The 19,291-nt window shown below is 39.9% G+C and overlaps 2 protein-coding genes across 2 annotated transcripts in view; both read left to right on the top strand.

Annotated features, from left to right (window-relative positions):
* Positions 1 to 1,889, top strand: part of fbp1b (fructose-1,6-bisphosphatase 1b) — a 3,426-nt gene extending 1,537 nt beyond the window's left edge. Inside the window, exons 4-8 of the mRNA XM_032539537.1 lie at positions 222 to 362; positions 512 to 649; positions 805 to 924; positions 1,392 to 1,581; positions 1,692 to 1,889. Coding sequence (XP_032395428.1) covers positions 222 to 362; positions 512 to 649; positions 805 to 924; positions 1,392 to 1,580 — 588 coding nt within the window. The 3' untranslated portion in view covers position 1,581; positions 1,692 to 1,889. The remainder of the gene's footprint in view (positions 1 to 221; positions 363 to 511; positions 650 to 804; positions 925 to 1,391; positions 1,582 to 1,691) is intronic.
* A 10,586-nt stretch (positions 1,890 to 12,475) lies between these two features.
* gas1b (growth arrest-specific 1b) lies at positions 12,476 to 14,622 on the top strand. Its single transcript, XM_032539539.1, has one exon. The coding sequence runs from the start codon at positions 12,913 to 12,915 to the stop codon at positions 13,687 to 13,689; it is 777 nt and encodes a 258-aa protein (XP_032395430.1). The 5' UTR covers positions 12,476 to 12,912; the 3' UTR covers positions 13,690 to 14,622.
* The last annotated feature ends 4,669 nt before the right edge of the window (positions 14,623 to 19,291 follow it).

Here is a 19,291-nt window from a genome sequence, read left to right as displayed (position 1 = left end):
TATATATATATATATATATATATATATAAATGCATCAGATAAAATGTTTTGCTATAGATCAAACTACTAAACTATACAACAAATTACCTTCACCTCTACCAGCTATAACATTAAATGCTGTTAAGACGTGAATGCAATAGTAATGATAATCAAATGTATAATATATCACTCACTACGTATCTGTTTGTAAATTGCCTCTCGCTGTTGTTGTTGTTCCATAGACTACAGCTGGTGAGCCATGTGAGGAGGATGCTCTGCAGCCTGGAAGAAACCTTGTGGCAGCTGGTTATGCTCTGTATGGCAGTGCCACCATGATGGTCCTGTCCACTGGTCAGGGAGTCAACTGCTTCATGCTTGACCCTGTAAGATCAAGGTGTCACTGTCATAGACAGATAGTGTGATGTGATTAGATCAATAGTGTGATATTAAATATGATTCATTTTTGCTCATTTTGTTTTGTATGTGTCTTTACAGATATGTTTTGCCTTATTTCCTTGCATTTCTCTTTCAGTCAATTGGTGAGTTCATCTTGGTGGATCGAGATGTGAAGATTAAGAAAAAGGGAAAGATCTACAGTTTGAATGAGGGATATGCGCAGCATTTTTATCCAGATGTGTCGGAGTACCTACAAAAAAAGAAATACCCCGAGGTAATGGTACAGTGAATGATCGCTGTTGCTTTTTATGCTTTGTATGTATTATTCCATTGGCAAGGCCTAATGTGGCATTGGCTTCAAAATATTTTGGTTTCTGAATATATAAGTGACATGCGTTCTAAAAATCTTCATTAAATGTGTGTTTCTAGGATGGTTCTGCTCCATATGGCAGTCGTTATGTTGGTTCAATGGTCGCTGACGTTCATCGTACTTTGGTGTACGGAGGGATCTTTTTATATCCTGCTAATGTCAAGAGTCCGAAGGGCAAGGTGAGCAGTGGAGCTTATACATATACAAAAAAGTGTTTTATTATGGGATCAACATGCATGTCAAGTTGCAGTAAAGATACTCAATCACATAAGTCAGAATCAGTATTAGAATCAGCTTTATTGACCAGGTATGAAGACACATACGAGGAATTTTCCTTTGGAGCATAGTTGCTCACAATGTGCTTACACATTCAAAACAAACAAACAATATATACACACTAATATAGACACACTAATATATTCATACTCTGAACAGAAACAATGTAGAGAGATGAGTGCGATGAGGGACTCCAATAAAAAATATTTAAATGTGGAACATAGTGCAAAGGGTACTGGGATAAATAGTATTAAGTTATTATATTATAATGTGAACAGTATGAACATTATGAACAGTTCATTATGAACATTATGAACAGTTCAGTTTGTCTTGTATCTCCTCATTCCTGTTTCTGCTTCCTGCGGTGCAGCTGAGGCTTTTGTATGAATGCAACCCCATGGCCTACATCATGGAGCAGGCAGGAGGCATGGCCACCACAGGGTCCATGAATGTTCTTGACATCCAGCCCACCAACATCCACGAGCGAGTTCCCATTGTCCTCGGATCCCCTGACGACGTGATGGAGTATCTTTCCATCTGTAAGAAGCATAAGAAATGAGGTATTCATCTTTGTTATGTATCAACCCTAAACAAGACTGTATGTAATCGGCATAAATGAGCAAACTGTTTGGGATAATAAATCATTTTCTGTTTTTGTTTTTTTTTCCAGTCTTGTTGCAGGACTAACAGCACATTTGAGAGGCTCAATCGGAACATTTATTGTTAAGTGCTTTCTACTCAGTTCCTCACCTGCACTGATAAAAGAACCTGGAACCTCACTGGGCCTATTCAATCTGCCTCACACTATGCTTGCTCCATCTTGCTGCTGTGTTACTTGTAGAGACTGACCCCTTATTTTCTTTTTTTTTTTATTTAAATAAAGGCAAAGGAACCAATGCACATGTTGTTCATGGAGTTGTAAAGAGTCCTGTAGTTTTTATTCCCATCCAAATCTGCAATTTAGTTTTTTGTTACCACTATGTATCCGCCACATACAATTTATCCTCTTTCAAAGGCTGAAATATACTGTGTAATTTCATTAACCATCCACTTAAATTGCTTTAGAAGCCTAATCTATATAATGTGGTCTGTAGGACACTTTGGGCTGAAGTATATAACCCAATGTTTACGCTCATTCACACCACTACCAAGGTATTTGGTACGTGTAGACAGACCCGGGGTAGCTGTTTCCAGTCTTTATGCTGAGCTAAGCGCCTGCTGGGTCCAGCTTCATATCTAATGGACAAATATAAGAGAAGTATCAGACTTCTCATCTTGCCAAGAAAGCAAATAAACATGTCCCAAAATGTTGAACTATTCTTTTAATCTAATGCGGCGTAGAAGCATAAACAAAAACGACAGAACATTGTTAAAAAAACTTTCATTTCTCCCAACAAACTTGTTTCCTGGTTAGACGCTGATGATTTCTGGCATCAGCAGCACACCCTGACAGGCCTTAAAGTTTCAGCTTTGCCCCTCAACTAATGAGCCATAAAGACTCACTGAGAAAAACGAAAAGATTTCAACAGTATGCTAACACAAAGCCTCATTCAAACAATCAAGTTTATTTAGGAAAGCAGTCATTATGGTCCGTAGGACAGCAATGCCTTCGATTTCGGCATACACAATCTGTATTTTTGCTGATGTTGTACTGTAGCTTCCAGCAAAGAAAATAACATTTGATTGAAAGGTTTAATAGGACACGTAATGAGCTTTTAATAATGGTACAACACAACAATAACATAGCTTTGTGGATCTATGGCTGCTGATGTCACTTGGAAACTTGACTTTGAAGGGAAAAGCTCCCCTGAGAACATATTGGAATTTTTATTGGCTTTTTTTAACTTACGTCTTGGCAGTCCAAAGCCTCACGAATATTGGATGTGAGTCATACGAAAGTTAAATTATGTGAATTGATAGCAGATGTATGATCAGAGACAGAAGGCTCAGTGCTTTCGAAACAACTCCTTTGTATATGTAGCGAATACAAAATAAATATGGGTAGCTCCAGCGTGCTGGATGGAATCCATATTGTCTGGTATTTGCCGAAACTGAACCACTTCCTCTTTTTGTGTGCGTTTGTCAGTGTCAGCATTCAAGGGCCTCAGTGTCCATGAGACACACAAACACTTACACATTACAAGCACACTTGTTTATTTCAATTTTGTTCAGTCTGTGTATGATTATAGGGTACTGAGTCAATATTTAGATTTTGCAGGAAAAGCAAAACCCAGCCTGTTTATTTTTTCCTTGCTACTGTGTGTGCTGTATATGTAAGTGTGTGTTTGTGTGTGCTCATGTATGAGAAACAAGGTGAGATGACATCTTGATTTGAATAACCATCATACGTTTGGCAATCTAAGTTGATATCTTTAAGGATTATTGTTAAATGTGTTTAGCTGCAGTGTCAGTAGAAAGGCAGTTCCTTCCTGGGCGCCCGGGTAGCTCAGTTGGTAGAGCGGGCGCCCATATATAGAGGTTTACTCCTCAACGCAGCGGCCTGGGTTTGACTCTGACCTGTGGTCCTTTGCGTCATTTCATTCCCCCTCTCTCCCCTTTCATGTCTTCTGCTGTCCTGTCAAAAATAAAGGATGAACATTCCGAAAAAGTAATCTTAAAAAAAAAAAAAGGCCGTTCCTCTCCCCCCCCCCCCCCCCCCCCCCCCCCTTGAGTGACTTGTAACATCTAGCCGCTTCACTGTCTTTACTATTAATCTTTCTCAGACAATAGCAGAACAATGCCAAATTAAATTTATATAACAGAGGCTTGGAAGAACAGTGGTAGGCAGCATACCACAATATTTAGCAAAATTACGTTGTCATGGCTGCCTCTGCCAACTGATGTATTCTTAATTTAACATAAAACAATGTGTCAGGCCTTTGCAACACTGTTTTGTCCTTTTCTCTCTGTCTATCCATGACAGGTCAGTACCTGTTGTTTTCCGTTGTAGCCCTTCCTTGTCTGTCTGATATCCAGCCCAAGTGCAGACAGGCTCGGTTTACTTTACACTCGAATGAAGAGTTTTTTAGCGTTGCGTCTGTGGTTTGTCTGTGCAGCTGACCGCTTACTCAACAACCTCCCCCTCTCTACAGCACATCTCTGTTTAGCTGGTGCAGGATGGAAAGAAATATCACAAAGACAATAGATCCTCAATTTATGTTTAGGCAGAAATTAAATAAAAGACACATAGTAGGAAATAAAAGCAGGCAATAACAAACATGTTCTTTTTAGCCATGCTAGCAGTGTGGCTCTGTCGGTCAGTCGATCAATATAGTCGGTCTATATCCTCGATCTTCCACTTTCGGTATTGCACCGTTGCTGAATGAATTTTCTCTGGGAAATTCACTCATTTAGGTCAGATATCCTTTGTCTTGGCCTTCCTTTGTGTTGTCATTTTAAACTTGGGTCCATTTAAGAGGACTATGGTTAACCGTTCTCAGATCTCTGCAAGATAAATCCAGACAGTCTACTGACTTTAATGATCCTCTGAGTTTTTCCTCTAGTGCCACGATGAGGTTGCTGTTTTCAGTGAAATATCTCAACAACTCAGCATCAACGTAGAGAGAAGGTGGCACACCATCAAAGCAAACAATGCCTTTAGAGCTTTGCAAATTTGTTAAAACAACATTGCCGACACGTTTCAGTGTGTCATTTTGGTTTACGACAACATTCCATCAGTCTCAGCTGTGGCTACTTTGTATTTAGTGCTAACTATCAACCATTGGCATGTTAACACAAAAGTAAGAGGGTGAAATGGATATATTAGCATGCTGATATTAGCATTAAGCTCAAAGCATCGTTAAGTACAGACTCACAAAGCATCTAGCACGGCTGTGGATTTTTAATCTAGTTTTGCTCTTTTTGGGGGCACTTTTTCTTTCTTTATTAGATCGCAGACGGTAGCGGGTTGACAGCCAATGAGGCGAGGCAGAGATGGGGAATGACATGCAACAAAGGTCCCCAGCTTTAACAGTAGCTTTATAAACCAAAGATAAGAACTATATCCAGCCAGAGACTTCCACTATAAACACACAATCCTGTCTGCCAGGTTGTGTACCTGAAAGAGGTTTTATAACTTCAGTCATCAGAATACACATTAGACCTACTGTCCCACCTCTTTGTTTAACTCATCAGCATGGCTTTTCTCAGCACAGTGACAGTATACACTCAGAGGGCCTATGTTTAAATTATACATAAACTCTGTATCCCAGACCACCCTGACTGGAGCTAACTGCTAATCCAAATACTGCCTCAACCTTCGTCCAGAAAGGACCCATATTTGTGCCTGAATGTTGGTGCATTACCAATCCCGCCCACCCCCTTCCCCATTCAAATGCTCTTATTTTCGAGGTAACAGTCCAAGTTTCCTTGGTAAATCCACATCACAATACTGCAGTTCATATTTCCACATCCAAAATCTCAAATTCAAACTGACATCTGAGTGAGTCTTTGGCTACCCAAGCTTTTTGGTCAATTTGGAGAAATTGAGTCTATTAAATCCAAGTTGGATGGGAGAAAACATGACTGCAGTTTAGAGGGAAAAGGACTGAAATGTTTCGTACAAAGTTATGTTACTAGGCAACATTAATGCTTGCCGTGCCCTGAGCTGGTCCAGTATCTGCTACTTTTAAGTTTACCTTTGATTTTGTTAAATGTCCATCTACTCATGCAGAGGAGACTTCTATGTCCGTATTGATGCCTTATGCTTATTGTCTAAGCAAAATAGGACAAAGTCATATTCTTTTGCAAGCATGTGTCCTCTAAATGATTCTTGAATCCTGAAAGAAGTTTGATCTTCTTTCTTGTTTCATTCATGGTGTTTCAAATACAGTAGAAGCCATGATATGTTGTGATATTTGTCTATGGAAGTGGGAAAAACGTCCACTAACATTATCTTGATTTATTCTCTGGTGTCACGTCGGGACAATGGACCAGACCACCGATGCTGCTGTGCCTTACAATGTGTGGTGTGTTTGGATTAAGAGCATGTGGTTACTGTCACTGAAGACAGCCTTATCTGCGCTTTGACCACCAGACTCTTCATAAACCTTGAGTCTTCAGCTTGGAGGATATGCGTGTATTAAAGTTTAGGAACAATAACCATTTGTATAAACGGAAGGAATCAAACCACCAAACTACAGGCCTCTTCATCCACATTAATGAAAATGTAGTGAATCAAAGGATGCTCTCATTTGTTTGCACTTGTACATGTCTGAATATTTTTGCATGAGGGACGTGTCATTCTTCCCATACAGTCCTGCAGTTATTATGTATCTTGGGCTGCTTTTACGCTGAGCTGGAATTATATAAGCCTTTGTCAAGTGCATCAGCAATTGTTCACCAAAATGTCCTAAATCAGCCCGCACGCGTCTACCCTGAAGTTATAAGAATACTCCTAAAGCTGGCAGGATAATCTAGGACCAATGGCCAATCCTGTTCAAGCAGTGTCTTCAATTCTGCTCAAACATTGTGATTTCTCAGGCAAATTGCCAGGTAAACCCTGGGTCACGTCTCATTTTTTGTCTCCTGAAAACAGCAACTGCGCCTTAAAGATTGAGCTCAAAATGTGCCCCGCATTGCCAGGATGCCAGACAGACTGAGTTAGAGAATGTGTCATGGAAATGAAAGACTGGCAAAAATTGGATTCTGCTTCTCCAGCTCTGTCATAGGACTGTACTGTGTGCCTACATGCAGAGTAATAATCCCACAATGATTTCTTCTCGCTCTTACTAAAGTCTTATATCTTTTAGGAAAACATAACCTCTTTATGTTCTTTTACTAAAGCCGTTAAAGGAATAATACATTTGGGGAGATTGAGTGAGAGTTAACTGAGAAGATTGATATCATTAATTTTCTCCATTAAACATAAGGTGGAAGGCAGCAGTCAATTAGGTTAGCATAGCACAAAGACAAAAACTGTTTAAAGGAAACAACTAAAGCTCACTAATAAACAAATCTAATTTGTTTAATCTGTACAAAAATTAAAAAAAAATAGTATTTTTAACATTGAACTTAACTGTTTCTTGGCCATGACCATTAACTGAGTCTACCCTGCTCAGGGCCAAAAAAAATTAGATTGGCATATTACCTACCATAAAATTGTGAAATCGATTTTAGTTTTTGTACATATTAAAACAAATGTGTTAATGAAGTGCTGGTGTTTTGGGTACCTTTTGGGGTGTTTTTTGTTACCATATTGACTGGTGAGCCAGACTTGCTGTTTCCCCCTATTTCCAGTCATTGTGCTAAGCTAACGGCTGCTAGCTGGAGCCTTTTATTTTACAGACATGAGACATTGACCATCTCATAAATCCCCAACGCTATTAATTGTGCTACAGCAAAAAATATTGGGCCTGATCAAACTGTATTCATGCTACTAAACATAATGTAATTAGCGCTGATTAAAACTTCTTTGCAGGAGTCGATGAAGGAGCCTCCTGAGTTTAGGTTTTAAATCAATAGATCTCTTTCTCAGAGACAAAGAATCAGCTATTTAACCGGGTTGTCACTTTCTTCCTTTCAGGTTTCTTGATGTCCTTGATCTAGTGAACAATGAATACTGTGTTTTGAGGTTCTGGTGGCATATCTGTCTCTGAGGATCTTTTTTTCTCTTGAAGAGAAATGTGATCCGGGCTTGGAGAGGAGAGGTTACATTTTGAACAAAAACTAAAAAACAAAACACTCTGTCTTAGTCTCTTTTTCTTCTGTAATAGCTAAATACGAGGCCATTATAGTAGCAAATGTGTGTAGAGAGTTGTGCAACTGGATCCCAATCCTTGTATGTGTAATCAGACTTCTAATGTTTCAAATAATCTCTAAATGTGTACTGAGATTTGTGAATGTGTACAGGAAGACTATGTGTCTGCGTAAACACAATTGTAAATTTGAGATGTTCAGCTAATTGTGTATTGGCCGATACAGTGCACAGATCTGAGACCAGTGCATAAAAAATATATATACACCGAACTAAATTATAAGCGCAACTCTTTTATTTCCCCCATTTTTCATGAGCTGAACACAGATTTAAGACTTTTTCTATGTACACAAAAGGCATATATATATATATGTGTATATATATATATATATATATATATATATATATATATATATATATATATATATATATACTGTATATGTACATGTATATATATATATATATACTGTATATGTACATGTATATGTGACTAAACTACGTAGTGTTGGATCTGTGCATTTTAGGCAGAATCAGAGGCATTTCCCGATACAGGTATCAGAATTGATGTGGGTACAACTCTAAAGTAAATGCGTAAAGAAAATCTCCAATTCTATGTTCAGATTTTCAAGTGTATTCAGTTTTGCAAATGTGAAGACAAATCTGTAAATATATACAGTACATTACCCGTGGGGAAATGTGTGGCTTTATTTTCTTCCCCTCTTTGAAAATAAATGGCACTGTTATCTTACATTACCTGACCAATGTCACATATCTCTATACTGCAGGGATTAGTAATCCTGGAGAGTTTCAATTCAATCCTTTTAACACAGATTTTTCTTCAGTTGGAATCAATTTACTACACCCACTGTCAATAGCAATCCTTTGTGATGGCAGAACCAGTGTCTCTCTGTCTGGAGTTTAACTCTGTGTTCCAATCTATTTAACAGCCCCATCTGCTTTCCTGCAAAACCCTTAGGTGAAACAATAACAACCAGATCATGAATCTTTTTGTGACGTTATCCAGTTTTGCTCCCTGCTGTGATGTTAATTTGTTCCTTGAAACAAGCCAAAGGAATCTGGAAGCTTTGCTAATGGGAAACCAATACAAGAAATCAATTGTCTATGTGTTCATCCTCGCATCATATCACATTACAAACGTTTGGCTTCAGCAAATATAACTTTTTTGACTACTCTTGGGGACTTTAGAGCAAAGATGACCCCTGTTTGATCTTGTGGCTCTGATCTCTTCTGTGAGTTCAAAGTCAAAGCGTTTTCCTGCTGTGGTGCGTGGCTTCCTCCAGAGGGATGCACTCTCAGAACATGTGGTACCATCCTGAAACATCTCTGGTGTGATAACAGCGTGAAAATTTCAATTCCACTTCATTATAGACAGAATACCAGCTGATCTGAGTGGGGGCTGATCTTTAATGTAACAGCTACATTGCCCATTATCAGCATCCATTCATCCAATGTTCCAAAGGCACATTCTGTTTACTAATCTGATATCATTTTTAAAAACTAACTGAGAAAACATTGGAGAACCCTTTTGCAATTATGTAAGCATATAATGTAATCTGAAAACTACTGCCCTGGTTAAAGATCAACCACAATGCAACTGATCTCAGCTGGTATTCTGTCTATAATGGAGTGCGATGGAAATTTCTAAGAGACCCCAAACTTTTGACCGGTAATGTATATGAAAATCAAATTTGATGGCAATCAATAGAACAGATGGGAGAGAGAGGATTACCCATGTATGGAAACTAAGAATGTCTGTATGAGAATTTGTAGCAATTCATCTTGAAGATATTGAGATATTTCACTTGATAAGTGGAAGCCTTGACCTGCTGGTGAACCTGGATAAAAAATCAGGGGATTCATTCTCTGGGTACTGTGGATATCCGTACCAAATGTCATGACAATCCATCCAATAGTCATTTATAGATTTCAATAAAAAAAAAAAAAATGAACCAGGTGATTTGTTTTCCTCCTGTCTAATTGTTCGGTCCCAAACCAGAAAACTAAAATACTGCAGTGCTGTGTTGTTGACTTGATGTAAGATGACACTTACTGTATATTCAAGTCATGACTATGCATGCAAATTATTTTCTAGTTTTCACCAAAAGCATACAAATTCCTCTCATGAAAAGAATGAAGACAGAATATCAGCATGTCTAAGATAGACTTCTGAGCCTCAAAAAAAATAAAAGAATGCAGGCAGAAAAACACTTGGCAGCTTTTTAACATTGACTCCGTTTCCTCCCCCCCTCTCTGTTTTCCCTCTCTCACTGCTTCTCTCTGGGCTTGGAAGCACTTGAATACAAAGTTCAGTCAATTGTTCTGGCATAGCAGCTTGTGTGTAATGACTTCTGACAGCAGTGGAGACAAGCTGAAGAGCATGTCTGTCTCTGCATGAGTATTTCCAAATATTCTCTCGGGAACCGCATTCCAATTCTGGAAACACTATTATATTCAAGTCGCCATGAACAACCGCATGTACAGGATGCCTATGTACTCATTTAAAATAAATGGACGACACTGGCCTCATATTACCCTCAAAACAATCTAAGACGTTTGGTATAAAAGTAAAGTATCTGAGTGATGTATTGGTGTCATTTAAGAGGTACAGTTTGGGGGAGAGCAGCTGCCTACTCCATCATACAGAGCCACTGGCTCGACTGAATTTGGCCGTTGTTCTCATCTGGCCGCCATCCAACACTGAGGGGATTTTAGTTCTGCTATGCATTATGAACTCCTTAAAAGCGAAATGCAACTGTGGTCAGGGTGTGTTCTTTAGTTTGTGTTAGAAAAGAAAGCTTTGTACAGGCCTTGTGCATCAGAGTGTGTGACTCTACAAAGGGCAAACGTTAGAGGTACCCAAACCTTGCTCACAAGTTAAAAACATGCTGAGTAGTCACATCCTCAGCAGTGACACAGCACCTATATCTATCCCTGTTAAGAGACGTTTTTGGCCTTAGCAATCTGGGCTGATGTCAGGCCCTTTGTAGTCGATGTAGACCCTTGAGCAATTTACCATTTGGGCTTTCTCTAACCTCCACTTTGATGTTGCTCTAAATTGAGTCTGCAGTCATCCTGTTGCTCTGGTATGCCAACTGGAGGAGGTGGAAGGGGGGAGTTTTGGGTTGTTTGGCTAAGAAACTCTTCTGCACTTGTCTTGACTCCTCTCTAATCTCTCTAATTGGAATCGGGGGGTCTGAGGGTCCCCTGAGAGCTGCCAGATCTTTGTGGGCATGGAGTGGTGATGTGACGGGGTCAGAAGAACAGAGTTATCCAAAAGCCTGAGTGGTTTTGTTTTTGGACTTAAGGCCCCAACCGATCCGTTCGGTTTTCATTCCAAGTGGCTTCATGCTAGGTGTTTATTTACATGGTGTGTGGCTGAAGTTGTTATTCCTCTTCACCCTCTTTTTCTTGTTAAGTGTTATTGTTAGGAAATAGGAAATGCCTTTACCAAAAGGTAAAGTGCAGGGTCGTTAGGATTTCACACCCCTGCTTAACCATACACAGAATGGGCAGTAAAAAAGCCAAATGTGGGCTTTTTTATTTATTTATTTTTGACTTTTCTCATATGAAGGCATCTGGTACTTTCACAGCTCCATATCAGCAAACCATAGTTCTCAAACCTCTAAGCTGTCATGTCTTTATTGGTGTGTGTGCAAATGTGTCTGTGCAGCGTTCACGTGTACCTGTATCATAGCCACGCAATCAAGGCTTGTTATGTTTCATGGTGGAAAGTGTAAGACAGGAGCTCTGCATGTGTTATAACAGCTGTCGCCTCTCTTTGCGGGGAAGCAACACAATCCCAGTGTTTTTCAAAGAAGCTGTGCCTCATTACATATGGGTCTCAATGCAGGGGTGAGCAATTCTTCAAGAATGAGACCACAGTAGTTGAACTATATATCATGGGAAATCCAAACTTTATAGTAGCGCAACACAAAGTAAGAGATTTATGGAAAGACTACGGAGAACAGCTATCTACTCTCGACTATTGTAGAGAAAAACTGTGGTGGAAAGTAGTACTGTACTTAAAGCTTTTAGTGCTTTACTTGAGTATTTCTATTTTCTGCTACTTTATACTTCTGCTTCACTACAATTTAGAGGAATTGTACTGTTCTACTCAACACTACTCCTACATTGTTTGAAACCTCAAATTAACAATGACTTTGCTACAGATTGATAATATAAAATGAGATGAGACGTTATTGATCCAAGGGGGTACCACAAGCTACTGGCAGTAAATATAAAGTCAGTCAAAGACGGTACTCTGATTCAACAATAAAGTGGTGTACAAATGAATGCATCAATAATTATAATTCAATAATATGATATGCAGTAATTCTGCATAATAACTACTTTTTTTTTGGTACATTTGAACACTTAGAATAATGTTTTTTTACTTAAGTAAAATTTGAGATATATTACTTTTAAATGCGGAGTATTTCTATACTATGGTATATTTTTTAAGCAAAATGTCTGAATGCTTTCTTCATTACTGTGAAATAACTCCATAGATATAAAGAACATAACTCTAATGCGTGATCTCATAAAAGACAATGGGTTAGCAAATATCTGTATCATTTGAAATGGCAAGTCGTTTTTTATCATAAGATACTTAAAAGAACCCTTTGCAGAAAGTTTTCTTTTACTTTTAGTTTAAAAACAGAAGCTTGAGTCACTGCCCGCGTGTGACGACAGGATCCCAACGGTCTATCGGGCCAATCGGAGGGGGTCGTTGCAGAAACCTAATCAGCCCATCACCACAGCCCTCATCACAAAGCTGCTGCAGCTCCAGAGGATGCGGGCTGGACCTGAAAGCGGATGAGTGACTTTAGGAACACGGATATATCGCGGTAGGGCAGGCTACTTGGGAAGAGTTTGGAAGGGGAGTCCAAACACGTACACGCCTGTGTGGGTGCTGAACGTAGGCTACGCACGTGAAGCTTCCAAAACCGGACTGGGACTGGCGAAAACTGGAACTTTTTTTTCACTTCTTTGAAACTTTTTTAGATCTTGAAATGATTGGCTTGTTATGGTCATCCTGGTGCCTCGTTGACGTCAAGTCCTCAACTGTGACATGATATGAAAACATCGAGTTGGCTTGCCTTGTTTCGACGCAGCGCGATGGAACTACAGAAGCCCATATGAAGTCTAACTATTTTAAGATCCATTCTTCCTGGAAATGGCAAGCCTTGCCATATTAATGGAGCGGACAGCGGTTTTGATGTGCATTGTGTTGATCCTAATCCTCGGTGCATGTGTCGGATCTCCTAACCACAGCCGTCGGCTGGTCTGCTGGAAAGCCATCCTGAAGTGCCACGGGGAGCCGGAGTGCCAGTACGCGTATGATCAGTACCTTTATGCCTGCGCGTCTGTCATCACTGGGGACCGTAAGAAGTGCCCCAGCCACTGCATATCCTCTCTCATTCAGCTCAATCTAACCAGAAGCGGCCCGGCTCTGGAGGACTGCGACTGCGCCCTCGACCCGGTTTGCAGAAGCACCAAACAAGCCATCGAACCGTGCCTGCCGCGGACCAGCACCGTGGGCTGCACCGAGGCCCGGCGCCAGTGCGAGATGGACCAGCCGTGTAGCTCTGCCATGAAGGATTATTTATATCACTGCCGAAAACTTTTCGGAGGGGAAAGGTGCTCTGACGGGTGCCGCAGAGTGATCGCCAACATGCGCTCCATACCGAAAGCGCAACAGCTAGACACTTGTGTGTGTGACGGCACGGAGAGGAACATATGCGAGTATGTAAAAGTCAGCATGAAGACTTTCTGCTCTGATTCTAGTGATAGGTTCGCGGGAAGCGGCTTTTCAGACGCTGAGGACGACTCTGAAGACGATTACATCGACCAGGAGGATTATCAATATGTGGAAAACTCAAGTGACTCCCCACTTTGTCAGACTGTCCTAAATGTCCTGACCACCATTTTGGTTTTGACCAAATTTATCTGAAAAGCTGCTGCCATCGAGGGCTGCTAGAAAGTCAGTGGTTTTGCTCTTTGTGAATCAAAAAAAAATCCAGAATCTGTCTGCAAAAATAGCTATTTTTGTGTCGTCAAACTAACATTTGGGACTTTTGATTTCAACACTAGTCGTTCAGCTACACATCTGCACAGGTTCACACACATTCTTTTTGTAATCACTCAATAGCATAGCATAGGTTATATTTCAGTTACAAAATCTTAGTCATCTGATAATGCTGAAGGGAGCCTACTTATTTTGTATGTCAGCTTTTTAAAGATAGATTGTACAGTATATTGTATAAAACATATTTTTGTCCAAATATTTGTTTATAAGTGACAAGAGATTTGCACTGTAATAATAGGTGAGTCCCACTCTTTCACTGCGTTACGACCACAGGGGAAAATGTTTAGTCTAAGGGTGCCTAAAAGTCTTAAAAACTGGGTTTATTCCAGCATGATGTGACCATATCAGAGACGTTCTGTTATAGCAGAGCAATTTTCTTCACCAGATTGTACACAGACTTTCTCCACAACCCCTTCATTAAAAACCAAAGTTGATGTAAGTCACTAAAATGTGCCTAAGATCCCAGGGCAGAGGATGCATCTGAAACAAGAAGCCTGTACGACTGATACACTTGACCTTGTCAACATGGATGTTTGTGTAAAGTATAAAGTGGTAAGCCTTGAATACTGTTCAAACAGACAAGGTAAACCCCTCCTCTTGGGGATTTGCAGCACAAATGGAGCCAAGGAGCTGTTTGAGTCAGTTTGTTTATCCTCACCCTGTGCATTAGTCAGAAGTCTTTACAAAGACACACTGAGGGAAAAAAGATGTCTGTGTTCGGGTGAGTGGAGATATTAGGTGCCCATTAAGAACACACTCCTATGTACATGCACATAAAATAAAGAAGAGTTTTAAAACTATTCATTTGGAACTGTGGCTCTGTCTTTAACTGTTAATATTGAGTCTTTTTTGATTTATTTTTAAGTGTTGGGCTTCATGTTTTTATTAAAGGAATGCAAAGCAATGTTGGGTCAATTTAAATACATCACATTAATTATAGGCTTAGAGAAAAAATTTGAAAAAGTCAAAATATGATCTTTTAGCCATGATTACTACTTTTGCTTTTTTTGAAGGTATTTCCCATAATTATTTACCAGGGATCATTAAAAGTACAGGCAACACTTTTGCACTTAGAGGCCTAAGCCAAACGGTTCCTCCTCAGCCATAGGGGTTGGTGTTGACTCTTTACTAGATGTAGTAATGAGTGTCAGTATACTCATAATAGGGTTTAGGCCTTAACAGATTTCTTTGTAAATCCACTGCAAATGACTTTTTTGCTCTACAGGTCAACAACAGTTTGAAAGTGCAGTATATTCACCATAATTCACCATAATTATTTTCAATCTGTTCCAACATGCAGAACATTTCTTGACAGCGGTTGCAGAAAAACTTTTTTTACATCACAAATGTGCTTTCAGTTTATTGGATTTTTTTTTTTAAGACCCTTGTCACAGACAATCAGATTTTAGAATTCCTATTTTCTGTTTATAATGCAGTTTTTAATGAGTGATAGCAGGTATGGTGCAGGGCACATGTGTCTGTTTACATGCCTCTGACTGATGTTATGAGTCAGTCAGCTCTCTATACTTAAAAAAAGCCAGTGTCCCCTCCTTCACCTGTGATAATGGGTCTTGAAACCATTGACAGCAGCCATGTTGCTTTTCGAGGAGAAGAGATGGGCCCTCCAGCCCATTGATTGGAAGAGAAGTCGAGTGGCACCTCTATTATGGAGATGCAAAATACACAATGGCGCTGCAGCACAATGCATGGGGCACTTCATTCACTCTTTCCCTCTGTCACCCCTTTCAGGGAGTGGGGGAGCATGAGGAGACAGCTATCCCAGAGGAAGACAGAGGAGTTATGTGAGAAAGTTCAGCTTTATTGCTCAGTCTAACTCCTGCTGATACGTCCATTTGTTCAAAAGTTAGTTCTCTTATAATTAGATGTGGTCTTCTCTAACTTCTCTCTGAAGCTTTGAGGATCTGCATCATAGTTTGGAACTCTTCATTATGTATGACTTTACTCTGAAAAACATTAGCTTTAAACTGTGTTAAAAAGAAAATAATAAATTCTACAATGGCAGAAAAAAAATGCCAACAAAGTGATGTGGGGAAGGCATTTCTGGGCCTTTGTTATGAGAAGCAAAAGCCTGTCACTGTCACTTTAAGAGCGAAGGCCTCTGCTCCAACCATTAATAATTGTAATGCCTTTTTATCATTGTTGAGGATAATGAAGGGAGAATCATATGGGGGCCCCGGACCGTACTTTGCCCTGAAATGTTTTCAATTAACTTTTGGCACCAGAATGAAATAGGAATGTTTTCTTCTCCGTGCCGAAAGAGAAAAGAGTCAACTGGGGCTTTTGGTGCAGGGACCAGAACATCATTAAAATTGCCTCATCATAACTCAAACTGTTGCTTGGCCAGCCTCCCCTCTGCCCCGCCCCGAACCCTTCTTCCTCTCGGTTACACTAAGCAAAGGCAAACAGGCAGCCTCGCTTTGCCTAGATGTATTTGACAATATATTCTCTTTATTGGCCAATGGCATAATGTGTATAGTACTCATTATGTACCGATATGTCATGATACTACAACACTGAATGAACATCTAAATTACAAGAGAAGCTTTGAAAGGTGAAATTATTTGGGCATATTTAGCAAACCAGTTAATGTCAGACACTGTTCTTCAGACAGGTACTGTAAGTGCACTGGCAATGCAGTAACTCCCTCTTAACAATCACAGTGGAACTTTGCAAAACAGTTTTAAAACTACTCAATTGCCAGACAGACTTTTCCTGTTGAGCCTATTTCGAAACTGCCAATCTTAGAAACATGAGACCTGCCTTTTAATTAATTTGTTCTCACGTCCAATGTATGCGAGATAAAAACAGAAAGCGGGTAATACTTAAGTTTCGGAAGTGATAGTTTGCTTTTCTGCATATCTTACAAGTAAGCATTTATTGGAAATGGATCCAATATACTGAGATGGTTAGCTCAACTGAAGATAAAACAGCAACTCTCATCCTTCTTTGAACCAGTAGGCTGAGTGAGTGAGGCATCTTAGTCAGAGACTAGAGACACACAGTTGACTTTCATGCATGTAGCAGATTAGTAATCAAATGGATATTGAAGGCGTTTTGACATATGTTATCTTTGGGTGTATGTGCTCAAACAAGATGCTGAACCAATAAGTCGATTAGTCGGTTGGCAGGTTTGATTATTATTCGTTAGAATTATTAATTTAGGAAAAAATACGAAACATTTGCGGCTCCCAGCCTCTCAAATGTGAGGATCTTTCTGATTTCCTCGGTTTTACATCATTTAAAAGGGATACTAATGGGTTTGTGACTGTTCAAGCAAAACAATTTGAAGACATCCCCTTATTCTAATCTAACTTGTCATAAGCAATGTTCTTTATTTCTTTTAATAGTTTATAGATTAAATGATTAGTCTACTAATAAAAATAATTGATCAACTATTTGATAATGAAAATAATCTTATTTTTTTTTTTTTTTTTACAAATTATACCTCACAAAAATCTCCCAGCTGTAAAAGAAAAACAAACACTATCCCATATACAGTATATTTGGTGACTGTGGTACACTTTAATGCTCAATGTCTAGAAGCAAGGCTATATTATCCTTTACAGAACAGAGGCCACTGGGCCGAAAGAGATACCAAATTCCCCGCCACTGTCCAAAGGAACCATTGAAATGTCCTATCTGTGATTGGCGATGAATATAATCTATCAGTAACACCGCAATATAAGCAAACATTAGCCATCATAAGCTACTGGTCCCAGAACAAGTTTGGCTGTAGCAGTGAAACTTCTGAATATATTGAATTCAGCAAGGGTGAGTTTTATTTCTTGTTAATCCAACTTTTATCTTCTGAAAGGAGTGTGTCATGCTCTCATTTTGAACGTTTTATCATGTTGCCACAAGTTCAGTTTTGACCAAAGTAAACAATCTTAGCAAAAGCAAAAGTGTAGTGGGGAAGAAAATCCCAGTGACCCAAAATAATTGGAGGTTGGGGGGTGGACTTGAGGAAGGCAGTACCCTGAGCTTTTTAGAGGTGGGAAAGGTGGAGGAGGGGTTGATTTATGATTGAAGGTTAATGGGGGAGGGGAATGCTATGGGAGAGAGGGGCTGTGCTGGGTTGAATGTCAGGGATTTCTAGCCTATCTGAATAATGATGCAACGAGAGAATATTTAGCCAACCAATCAGTTTCCTCTACCGTGCCATGGCTGCGTAGGACCTGTCCTTTTGTTGCCTCCCCTGATTCCCTTATGTAGCCAAAGAGCAGTGGTGCTATGTTTTCACGGAGTGAGGGAAGAACAGGACGAGGGTGTGGGGGTGTAGGGGTGGGGGGCACACACACAAAACATAGCTGACAAGGGGCATAACTTCATTTCCACGGTGCGGGGACAGCTGTGTGGAGTAATCTGCCGTAGCAGCCCTCTAAAACTTCAATGCCTTTAGTGACCCAGGGAAGTGGGGAGGGGGCGCCCCCAACTGTGTCCAGGCGTTTAGGAGTGCAAAGGGGCTCCTTTCACACCCTTCTAAGGGCTTTTGTTAAAAAAATATCCCTTACCTCTTCTTCATTGAAAGCGAGGACTATATGTTTATGAGATGAGGCAACAATGGTTTTGGCATTTTGATCATTTCTAGCCTGCGAGCAACAAGCAGTGAAGGTTTTTGTGAAGTAAACTGCATGTTCTCGGTTTGCCACGTTTTTTTTTTCTTCTCTGAACCAGTTTGAGTTTTGAAAAGTATGTACAATACAAAACAAACAATCCAAAAATGGAAACGTGTTTTTAACGTCATCAAGGTGGACATGTTTAACACAAGATGTAAGTCTTGCATTCGGCTATGAAGATGTTTCTACTCACAAAGTCTTCTAGTTAGAATTGATTGAATTGAGATTGCACATGTTGGGGCGACCTCTAGCTCACCCAGTAAGAGCGTGCGCCCCATGTAGGCCGAGTCCTTAGCAGCGGCCCAGGTTTGAGTCCGACCTGCGGGCGCCCCTTTGCCGCATGTCATCCCCCATCTCTCTCCCACCTTTCCTGTCTATCCACTGTAACTAATGAAGGAGAAAAAATGCCCCAGGAAAATAATCTTAAAAAAAGAGAGAGAAATTGCTGTTTCCAATGTGTTTCCACCTAATGGAGAATATTTGAAATGTAACCTATGTGTCACAAACTTCTGTTTTTGAGGTTTCTCATTTACTCTTTAAATGTTCAATGTTGTTCTTCAGTATATGAGTAAAAATGGTAAAAAGAAAATTGGGAAGTCTATCGATAAAGAGGGGTTCATTATTTTGTGCTAACTGTTCTGTTGAAGGCTGCAGAAAGAACAAAACATTTTAGACTAATATAATGGCTTGAGGCTGGGCTGCCGTCCGGAGTGAATGGGGTCTCCCTGGAGCTCAATAAGGTCCCAAAGTTTTACTCCATTATGCTGACATCCCAAAGGCCAGGGGGTACCACCCCCTGTGGTTACCTCTCAAGTATGCATTCATCACCT

The sequence above is a fragment of the Etheostoma spectabile genome, chromosome 16 (assembly GCF_008692095.1).
Source record: "Etheostoma spectabile isolate EspeVRDwgs_2016 chromosome 16, UIUC_Espe_1.0, whole genome shotgun sequence".
NCBI classification, from domain to species: domain Eukaryota; kingdom Metazoa; phylum Chordata; class Actinopteri; order Perciformes; family Percidae; genus Etheostoma; species Etheostoma spectabile.
The sequence above is the reverse complement of the archived record's forward strand: the minus strand, read 5'-3'. Positions and strand labels throughout refer to the sequence as shown.